This window comes from Hyla sarda, chromosome 9, assembly GCF_029499605.1.
Source record: "Hyla sarda isolate aHylSar1 chromosome 9, aHylSar1.hap1, whole genome shotgun sequence".
Lineage (NCBI taxonomy): Eukaryota > Metazoa > Chordata > Amphibia > Anura > Hylidae > Hyla > Hyla sarda.
This window is the reverse complement of record NC_079197.1, coordinates 143,182,942-143,194,048: the sequence shown is the minus strand read 5'-3', so window position 1 is coordinate 143,194,048 and position 11,107 is coordinate 143,182,942. Positions and strand designations below refer to the sequence as shown.

The 11,107-nt window shown below is 44.4% G+C and overlaps 1 protein-coding gene across 1 annotated transcript; it reads left to right on the top strand.

The window, feature by feature from the left end:
- The first annotated feature begins 6,694 nt into the window (after positions 1–6,694).
- LOC130292064 (rho-related GTP-binding protein RhoU-like) lies at positions 6,695–10,077 on the top strand. Its single transcript, XM_056541525.1, has 3 exons — positions 6,695–7,614; positions 8,242–8,300; positions 8,780–10,077. The coding sequence occupies exons 1-3, from the start codon at positions 7,395–7,397 to the stop codon at positions 9,230–9,232; spliced, it is 732 nt and encodes a 243-aa protein (XP_056397500.1). The 5' UTR covers positions 6,695–7,394; the 3' UTR covers positions 9,233–10,077.
- Positions 10,078–11,107: the final 1,030 nt, after the last annotated feature.

Genomic DNA, 11,107 nt, shown 5'->3' with positions numbered 1-11,107 from the left:
ACGACGTTCTGTGTATCAGAATAATCCCAGTCACATCCAGCTGTGATCTTCCCATCATTGGGACTATTGTTGTGGTCTAATGCATTACCGCTCATGATACTATTATTTGCCACCACTTGCTGATCATTGGAGGCTATAATGGACATTTATCAAAACCAGTGCAGAGAAAAAGTTGCCCAGTTGCCCATAGCAACCAATCAGATCGCTTCTTTCATTTTTAACATGGCCTCTGCAAAATGAAAGAAGTGATCTGATTGGTTGCTATGGGTAATTGAGCAACTTTTCTTTGCACAGGTTTTCATAAATCTCCCCCTTTGGAGTTAGAGGACCCTTTGGCCCCAGTCTAGGGGCTGTGCAGAGAATAACACCCACATGAAGGGGGCTAAAGTTGGGGAGCACTATTACATATTGTGTTATATTGCTTCCCTTTCACATTGTCACCCTGATGTGTCAAGCTCTGGTGAAAAAAACCAATCAGCCTTTGGTTGTTTGAGCATGCTGGGAGTTGTAGTTCTGCAACAGCACCATGGAGGTACATTGGTTGGGCAACACTGGTCTAACCTGTACTATAGCAGGGATCACTCTGCTGCCCATGTACAAGGCGACCATGCCACTCTGACATGTCAGACATCAGGGGGCGCCATAACATGTATGGAACAGCAATGTATTACCAGAATGGAAGGTTTTGTTTAAACAATTCCAATTGTTTTGGGTGACTTAATAGAGAAATGTATAAGTCTATTTCATATTTATCTATTTCATATCAATCTATCTACACATCTATCTATTTATTTCATATCTATCACATATCTATCATCGATCTATCTGTCTCATATCTATCTATCTATCTGTCTCATATCTATCTGTCTCATATCTATCTATCTATCTATCTATCTCATATCTATCTACTATCTATCTATCTGTCTATCTATCTCATATCCATCTATGTATCTGTCTCATATCTATCTATCTATCTATCTATCTATCTCATATCTATTTATCTATCTGTCTCATCTATCTATCTATCTAATATCTATCTATCTGTCTATCTCATATCTATCTATCTCATATCTATCTATCTATCTAATATCTATCTATCTGTCTGTCTATCTCATATCTATCTATCTCATATCTATCTATCTATCTATCTATCTCATATCTGTCTATCTATCTCATATATGTCTATCTTATATCTATCTATCTCATATCTATCTATCTATCTCATATCTATCTATCTATCTATCTATCTATCTCATATCTATCTATCTATCTATCTCATATCTGTCTATCTATCTCATATCTATCTATCTCATATCTATCTATCTATCTATCTCTCTATCTATCTATCTCATATCTATCTATCTCATATCTATCTATCTATCTCATATCTATCTATCTCATATCTATCTATCTATCTATCTATCTATCTCATATCTGTCTATCTATCTCATATCTATCTATCTCATATCTATCTATCTATCTATCTATCTATCTATCTATCTATCTATTAATCTAGCAAGCAATGGGAAGAGCAGCACAAAAAGTTTCAGTAAGGTGGTGCATGCAGTCCTAATAGCCCTGGTCAAAAGCCCAAATGCAGATCTAAAAACAAAGGTGACTGCAGCACTCGGATAAAGGCAAAACAGGTGGTTTCATTCCATTTTCTTAAATGACTTAAAAAAGGCTGCATGTGCAGCTGAAACGTTGCATGTTGTATTTGAAATTTGAATAAAACCACCTGCTTTTGCCTTTATCCGAGTGCTGCAGTCGCCTTTGTTTTTGTATCTATCTATCTCTATCTATCTAAAAGAACCAATTTTTCTGCATCAACAAAAAATGAAGGCCAGTGCAGCACTCCATAAAGTGAATGAAGGCAAATTTATTCCATTATAAAATGTAAGAAAGCAGCGATGTTTCCATCCCCTCCAGGATCTTTTTCAAGCATAGATCTGTTGGTAGTTGCTTGAAAAAGATCCTGGAGAGGATCGAAACGTCGCTGCTTTCTTACATTTTTTGATGGAATCCATTTGTCTTTTTTACTTTATAGAGTGCTGCACTGGCCTTCATTTTTTATCTATCTGTATTATGTCTTATCTAGTAAAGTTGGACAAAGACGCCACCATTACTCGGTTAGACTGACTCTCTAAGGCCTATGGCGGCCTCTTAGCCCTCCACAACACATGATGTCAATGAAGAGAAGGGTTGGGTGTGCTGAATTTTAGCCGCCTGACCCTTTTGTTTTGAGATGGATAAGGCGGCACCAGAGCCGTCAACCTGCGGCTTACCCCATCTGCCCGCGCCAAACCTTTATGTGTATGGGGAAGTTGGAACAGATAACTGTGATAGCCTGGGGGATGTAGGGTATGGGGAGTGTAGCTGTGCGGTGACTAAAGGGTGCTTGTTAACCCTTGCTATTCGTGACGCCAGGGTGAGGGCTCCTCAGTAATGCTTGTCCTACTGCCACCCTTCCCAAGAGCGATAGGGAGGTAGATAATAATAGAATGTCCACAACCGGAGAGTTTTCTGAAACAGGTATAACTTTTACTGAAGATTTTCTGCAAGCTTCATAAACTGAACAGTCTCTATGCATACAAGTGCTTTCTCTGGAGATTTACATAGGTAGGGACTTTAGCAATTTAGAGTCTTTAGGTATTAGGCGCTGTCCCACTGGATTTAGGGGATTTAGTTGTGGTCCAGTAGTCACGCTAGCAAAAGTGGGGTAGTTTAGAACTCACGGTTTTGGTTCAGCTGAGGCCGGCAGGTTTTTGAGGCCTAGCGTGTCTTTGTAAGTTGCGCAGATCCATCCTGCTAGTCCGGCATCCACGAGAGAAGCAACTCAAGAGAGCGATAATTGGCTACAGCTCCCTTATATGGGCAGGGGCTGGACTAGTGCTAATTGGTCCAATACTTGTGTCAATCACCATTACAAAGGAGTATGGACAACATGTGACCCAAGGACCTCCAAAGGTCCTCCAACATACCATAGAGGATATTAACATGGTCACATGACCGAAGGTCCTGCGACGCTAAACAAGGTAAGCACTGTACATTATCATAAAATATATACTATTATGAAATATATACATATATTATCATTAGAGAATTATACTTGAGGGGAGGCGACTAGGGGCTGTCCCACCTGAGGAACCCTACCTGAGCGTAGTTACTCTGACTTTGGGGACCTCTACACTAGGTACGGTATGTAATATAGTACCGGGACACCACATAACTATATGCTGAACACATGTTAGGCCAAGAGTTGTATGGCCTCCTTTAACTATCTAGTTAAAGCACTTGGGCACTAGGGAAACACAGAGGCAGCAGCCGCACGGCATTATAAAAAAACATATAGTAGGTGAGGGGGCCTAATCATATGCAAAACAATCAAGTGTCAGAATGAATCATCCAATTGGCTGTAGTACATGACTGTTTCCACCAGGAGGCAGCAGATACATGTCTTCCATACTTCACAGACACTAAACCTGAGGCTGGCAAAATAACCTGTTCTTCATTTACTTCTTGTTTTTTTTTCTTCTTTTTGTTTTATCCATTTATATAGCGCCAACCTACTCTGCAGTGCTGTACAAAGATTGTCTTCAAACAAGCCCCACTGGGAACAGTAGATCAGAAATCAAATGTGTGACATGGCCGTAAGAAGAACTGATAAAACCATCCAGCTCTTCTCTATAACCTAGAGCTGTCAGGGCATGCTGAGAGTAGTAGTTTTGCAGCAGCTGGAAAATTGCAGGTTGGGAATCACTGACCTAGAGCAGTGTGTGCCTCCAGCTGTTACAGAACTAAAACTCCCAGCATGCTGGAAGATGTGGTTTTGCAACAGCTGGAGGCACACTGGTTGGGAAACACTGACTTAGAGGAAAGATATTGCTTATAATGACTGCTTCATGGCCACGTACAACCTCTAGGTCAGTGTTTCCCAAGCAGGATGCCTCCAGCTGTTGCAAAACTACAACACCCAGCATGCCCGGACAGCCTTCGGCTGTCCGGGCATGCTGGGAGTTGTAGTTTAGCAACAGCTGGAGGCACGCTGCTTGGGAAACACTGCTCTAGGTACAGCTATGGGTCACTATTGTACCTTTGTAGGCCAAATTTGTCAACTTTACAGTCTAGCATAAATATAAAACCACATATAGGTCCTATATCAGAGCTAGACAAATTGCAGCAATAATAATGGCGGACTATTGCAAGACCACTGCAGTCCATTGGAGGGAAAAGAATGACGTCAGGTAAATGGTACCGCCTGTCGCCATAAAACATTATCACCGCCATAATCCAACAATCCCCTAATATAAACAGTAACAAGGAGTAGCTATCTCTGGTTTAGGAGCCCGAATGTTTGATGTAGAATGGAGTGTTTGGAGAAGGACACACTGGGTGGGCTTCGCTCCTCGGGGTAAACAGCTGCTGGCTCTTGTGTAGTTAGTGGGGACAGATGCATGGGCTTCAGGGAGTAGGCCGGACTGATAAAGTGTCGCTGTTCACACCTACGGTCTTCATTTTCATTGGGGGGGATAAAGAGTGTGAGGCCTAATGGCTCTTCCACATGTAGGTTATTGCTGTGAACAGGCACTGGGATATGAAAGGATCATTGTCCATTAAACACAGAATATACTGCGTCTTAATAGTCAGTGTGTTCCTAAAGGGCCTGGAGTGGGACATGTGGCCTTCCTGCACCCAGGGCAACAAAAGAAGACAATATGAGGGCGCAGTCAAAGCTAAAGCGGCCATATATTTGTCTGACAGCTATCTCTCCCTATGCACATGCACATTCTGCTCATACGAGCGTGAATGCATTTAAAATTGGGAGAGCTGGGTAAGTTGCTGCCAGACCCCTCTGATGGTGGCTTATCTCCTCAAAAGCCCAAATCCTGCAACAGAAGACAGTATGGGGGTGCAGTCATATAAAAATGTGGTAAGGTGTAGGGGGAACAGGGGTGTTGCAGAGTAGTGATGCAGGGTATAGCATTAATCCTTGATTGTCGTGACGCCAGGGTGAGGGCTTCCTCTATGTATATGTCCTATCGCCACCCGTCTCAGGAACGATAGAGAGGAATAAAGGATTGTCCACAGCAGAAGTTGTAGTAAACTCGAAATAACTTTACTGCAGATTTTATGCAGATAACAAACAGTCTTTTACAAGAGGACTGGGATTTAGGCTCCTCACGGGTCGACTGGGACTTTTTAGTAAAATAAGCTTTGATTTTTCTGTACGCTGTTCCACTGAATTTAGGGGTATGTTTAGGTTCAGTAGTCACCTAGGATTGGTAAGATTGGAGTTGGATTAACTCACGGTTTAGAAGGCTGCTGAAGTGGAAGGCTTCAGGCCTAGCTTGTCTTGTAGAATTGTAAGGAGTTCTGCTTGGTTTCATATCCCGAGGGAAAGAGAGAGATTATTGGATACAGCGCCCTTATATACTGAAGGGTCAGGATCAAAGCTTATTGGTTCCCTGACCTGTCGGTCCTGACCCAAAGCATTATGGTCACATCACATGACCCATCACATGACCCAAAGGTCCTTGAACCTTGCATAACACAACTCACTTGTGATCACATAACCTAAGGTCCTGTACATTTATTACACTATGACAAAATATATTAAATATATACATTCTTGAATAGCATTATGAGGCGACTAGGGGTTAACCCACCAGGAGAGCCCCGAATGCATGGAGGAACTCTGACTGTGGGAACTTACGACAAAGGTACGGGACCAAGTCCAGTACCGGGACACCACAGAAAGTTAAGGCGGCCATACGTTTGTCCGACAACTAGCTCTCCGTATGCATGTGCACATTCAGCTCATACTAGTGCGCATGTATTCAAAATTGGAATAGGGGCTTAGCTATAGGGGGTGCATAAGATGGCCCCAAAGCCCATCTACCCCATAAGAGACCAGTATTACAAGTTAGGCCTCTGGCTGCCCGACACCTCTGATGGTGGCTTATGTCCTCACGAGCCAAAATCCAACACCTCCAGCCATCAGGGGAGAGCCAGGAGGCCTCATACACATTCGATTAAATGAACTTGGGGGGACTGGTCGACTTCCTAATGTGTACAGGGCCTCCTGGCTTTCCCTTGATGGTAGAAGTTTAAGACACAGTTCTTTTGCCAAAGTTGCAGTCATATGGGGGTCTTTCTGACCAATGGAGCCCAAAGGCCTGGGGTGATGTGATGGATTGGGGGGGGGGGGGGGGGAAACCTTTTATACAGATGATTTTGAATTGAGGCCCAAGAACTTAAAAGGGATTGTCTAGTATTAGAAAAACTTTTTTTTTCTTGTTGCAAAAACACCCCCGCACCACTCCTGTGTGTGGTTTTGCAGGTTCGCTTCATTGAAGAATGGGACTGAGCTGCAGTACTACACACTACCTGTGGACAGTAGTGGTGCTGTTTTTGCAAAAAAATAAAAAGATAAGTGCTGGGCCTAGGTAAAGCTTTTGTACCAGGAGCTTGAAGTTTACGCCTCTGATGTTGGCTTATATGAAAGTGGTGACGCTGGTAATAGGGCACGCCATGACATCATCCGAGAAGAGAGCCCTAGGGCTACACAACTCATGCAGCGACTTAGGTAGATGAGGTGGACATGTGTAGGCTTCTCCCTATACAGCCCTGGGGGTGCAGTGTGTTTTGTAACACCGCTAATAACTCACTTTATGGTTTGATCTCTATCCCAATAACAGTGATCCAAAATGCCATGCTAGCCAGAGAATCCACAGGATTCCAGCGCACTTTGAAGACATGATACGTCTTAATTCTCCCAGTATTAGAATGTAAGCTCTGCAAAGCAGGATTAGGGTATTAAGTAGGTATATTACTGGGTAAGCTAGGGATAGAAGCAGGATATCCCATACCCATTGCTTTCTACTCCTGGAGGTCTGGGAAGGAGGGGGTTAAGATGAGAACTTCTTAGAAAAAAAAGTCTATTGTACTGGATCTGAACTGGAACTCTTCAGGGTGGAGATTTCGTGAAGGAGAAACATTAACTCTTCCTTTCCCGAGATCTCTGGGATTCGAAGGAGCAGAAGCTGCATGAACGTCAGGGAACTTTACTGGGCAGAATTCCTCTTCTCTATTCTATGGAACACTTTTCAATGAGAAGCTCAGATCTCTATACCACCCCCAGTACTCGCCCTCCTCCCAATCTTTCCACCTCCCCCACCACATCAATCCCTTAGTCCTCCCCATTGATTATCCCAGACTGTCTGCCACTCCTCCCTCCCCTGATCCCAGCCCTCAGCCTGCAGAGTTCCCAGGAGTGAAGGGGGGGTCTCGCACAAAGAGGGAGGAGAAACTCATTTTAAAAAGTCAATTCTCCTTTCCTGTAACAGTATACCTGTAGGGACCTGGCAAGGTGGACGCTGTAAGACTCGAGGATAATGCCCCCCCAAGAGAAGTCCATGGAATACACTTCACACTTTGCACCGCCTGTGCCCCCCCACATGCCTAAACCTCTACCATCTACTGGAGGTCAAGAAAGGAACCTCAAATGCGTCCTACTAGGAGATGGGGCAGTAGGAAAGACCAGCCTTCTGGTCAGCTACACCACCAATGGTTACCCAACACGATACATCCCCACTGCCTTCGATGACTTTGCAGGTAAGATCACTTATGTGCATTTTATACCAAAAAAATTTTCATAAGGAATATATTAGTCTACGGTTGAACCATGAAATCCTAATGTTTGAGTTATTATTCGTATTAAGAACCTCTAACTTGTATTTGAAGGGCAGCCGAGAAGGTCCAGTCCCTTATATTTCTCATACTGTTCACATCTGCTTGTATTCCTTGCACGTCAAGTTGAGGCTGATTGCACAGGGTTTCCAGGGCATTCGTGAAAGGGATCCGATATTAGGATATTATAGGATACCCTTGGGGGGGATTCTTCTTACTCTGTGCTATTTTTTCCATTTAGGAATGTACAAGTCTTAGGGCTGTTTTTTTTTTTCGTGACTGGTTTGGGCCAGATCTTATATAACTCGGGATAACGTCACGTTTTACTGTTTGTTTTCTGGGTCACAGTGTTTTACAATACCTCCTTGCACTATGGCATATGCTTAGCAAAGGTTCACAGTAAAAGGGTCACATCCTGCCGGCATCACGTTTTATAGTTTGTACCTGTTAGAACCCATAGAAGTATAGGATTATGTCTAAATATTTGTTTTTGGCTTTTTTTTTTGTGTGCAGGTGGTTAATTCTAAATCTATTTTTTTTTTTTTCCTGCAGCTCTGGTGCAAGTGGAGAACACGCCTGTCAAGCTGCAGCTCTGTGACACCGCAGGGCAGGTAAGTTCTCAGCTGGATTGTATGTCAGGCTTCATGTTGCGTGACTCCCTTCTGTGTGTGCTACAATGTATCCCTGTAGGGGGGGGGGGGGGGGGGGGGTAAAGACCCCGTATAGTATAGATCAGTGGTCTTCGACCAGCGGACCTCCAGATGTTGCAAAACTACAACTCCTAGCATGCTGGGAGTTGTAGTTTTGAAACATCTGGAGGTCCGCAGGTTGAAGACCACTGGTATAGATGTATCACCTTGCAGAACTCATGTTCTCCTTTGCCTACCTTTTGTATCTAGCACCAGACTTCATGTCTACTAGGATTAACCATTATACATCAATCTACTGTATAACCACTTTACATGGGTTTCTATACTATCCTACAATAGCTGTGACCCCCCCCCCCCCCCCTCAAAAGCCCCCTCCACCAGTCTTTATGTTGGCTTTTTTTGGATACACAAATCTAAACCAATGTTCCTTCTCTCTCCAGGATGAATTTGACAAGCTGCGTCACTTCTGCTACCCCAAAACCGATGTGGTCATCCTATGTTTCAGCGTTGTAAGCCCATCTTCTTTTCAAAACATATCGGAGAAATGGATCTCGGAGATACAAACTCACTGCCCCAACGTGCCACTTGTCCTGGTGGGCACACAGTGTGACCTTCGAGAGGACGTCAAAGTCTTAATCCAGCTGGCAAGGTATCGGGAGAAGCCTGTGCCCAATTCATCTGCCAGGGCCCTCGCTGAAAAAATTGGAGCGGTTGCCTATGTTGAATGCTCTGCTCTTACCCAAAAGAACCTGAAAGAAGTCTTCGACACGGCCATCCTGTCCGGCCTTCGATACTCTGACCTTAGAAACCAGCGGGAGAGAAAAATGGCCGCCACAGCCAGCAAGATGAAGACTCTCTCTAAGGCTTGGTGGAAAAAGTATGTGTGCGTTTAAGACTTGTTTACTCCTTGAAATATGGGACCAACAACTCAAGCCCAAGTGCCTTATCCAAAGAGCTTGCACTCGGAGCAAGAGCTTGACATCTTGCTGTGAAAGGTGACTGTGAAAGTTCATGGTCCTGGACTACCGTGCCCAAATTCTAGGTACATGCAGAGTTCAAAGACTTTCCATGGGGCCTGGCACAGAGCAAATCAGCAGGGCCCCTGGAGACGCTGTACCTTGGCGGCAGATTAACCTACGTAACGACATTCTGACACCTCTTCTTAAAGGGATACATCCAATTTGCACCTATGTTTACACTGGATAAGGTTCCAGGCTGGAATGTGTCAGAATGAATACTGGTGACCGGGATGGTGCCTATACTGAATTAATATAATGATCGCTTTGATTTGCTGCCTCGCAATGGCGGCTGAAACCTGAATATAGCTTCTGTTCTAGGAAGCGTGTAACATATGGACATTGTAATACTATGTATTAGCATGGACATCCGTGTCTGCGAGTGAGCCATGACCTGGACTGCTTCTTCAAACAGCAGATTTTACATTCACTGGGATATGTCATCTAACATCAAACAGGCCTTGCGTAACTCGAGGTTCCCAGCTGTTCTCCGACTGCATGGCCCCATGCTGAGACTTGTAGTTCCGGGACATCTGGGTGCCACTAGTAACTCAAGCCTGTCTGTAGTAAATTCATATTTTTTTTTTTTTACTAATACCAGTAGGCTGTTCACTCCTAGCCATGTCGTCTTGTATCGGTCTCAGTGATAACGCTTTACAAGCATTTGTTTGGGACGCAAAATCTCTTTTCATGTGATTCTGTTTGCAAATAAAATCACTTTTATTATATTCATTGTTTGGTCTTTACTCAATACAATAGACTCTCTCTATCTCACAAAGGATGTGGGAACGTATTGTCATAGAAGAACAACGCAGTTCGCTCTTCCTACACCTAAAATGGCTGATAACAGAGAATAGAATGCATTCAACAACAGAAAATGGAGAAATGACTGGGGGAGAGTAGAGTTACGCTACCCTTGCACCCTGACTACCCCTTTTTACTTACCACCATTACCATCAATAACCACAGACTCTTTGTATGGTGCAAAGGCCACAGCGGACCAACCGTTTTATTAACAAAATAAAAATTATATACCATTTTACCCTTTTAATAAACAACAACAAATTAAATAGCAGAATTTCCAACACCTGATCCAGGGTTAACATAACCTCCCATCCAAAAATAAATAACCCCCATCATTCTGGAAGGGGACCTGAAGGCAGCTTCACATCCAACCACTGTCTCCTACTTTGCCCTTGGTCGACCATCACCTGACCCAAGGGCACCACCTTCGGAGACCCACTCTGTCCTTTCCGCTAGGAACCCCCATGATTAGCTGGCTACAAACCCAGCTCCTCCCGGCCATTATGACCAGGGCCTCCGCCATCCTTCCAGCATGCCTCCAAATCCCCCTCCAGCTCACGCCGCCGTGACATAACAAAAACAAAGTCCTCCCACGAAAACAACCCCTCCCCCCCCCAAACCATCATTTGGGGGACACGGCTTCTCTCCCCAAAATGACTCTTCTTCCTGTTCCTGCAAACCCCAAGTCCCTTTCCTGTCTAGCTCCTCCCACCTTAACCCCTCATCCCCCCAGCCTACCCTGTTTCCCCGAAAATAAATCCTACCCCGAAAGTAAGCCCTAGCAGGATTATCAGGGTGGGCTGCAAGAGGGGCACTGTAGGAGTGTGGAGGATGACGGGGGAAGGGGAGGATGGGGGAGTGTGGAGGATGGCGGGCTGTCGGATGATGGGGGGGCTGTAGCAGTGTGGAAGATGGGGGGTGCGGCATCCTCCACACTGCTACAGCCCC

Bases quoted from the DNA above. Each gene is read 5' to 3' on its own strand.
- LOC130292064 (XM_056541525.1), top strand. From the start codon at position 7,395: ATGCCCCCCCAAGAGAAGTCCATGGAATACACTTCACACTTTGCACCG. The intron at 7,615-8,241 runs GTAAGATCACTT...TTTTTCCTGCAG, and splicing joins TGCCTTCGATGACTTTGCAG to CTCTGGTGCAAGTGGAGAAC. The intron at 8,301-8,779 runs GTAAGTTCTCAG...TTCTCTCTCCAG, and splicing joins TCTGTGACACCGCAGGGCAG to GATGAATTTGACAAGCTGCG.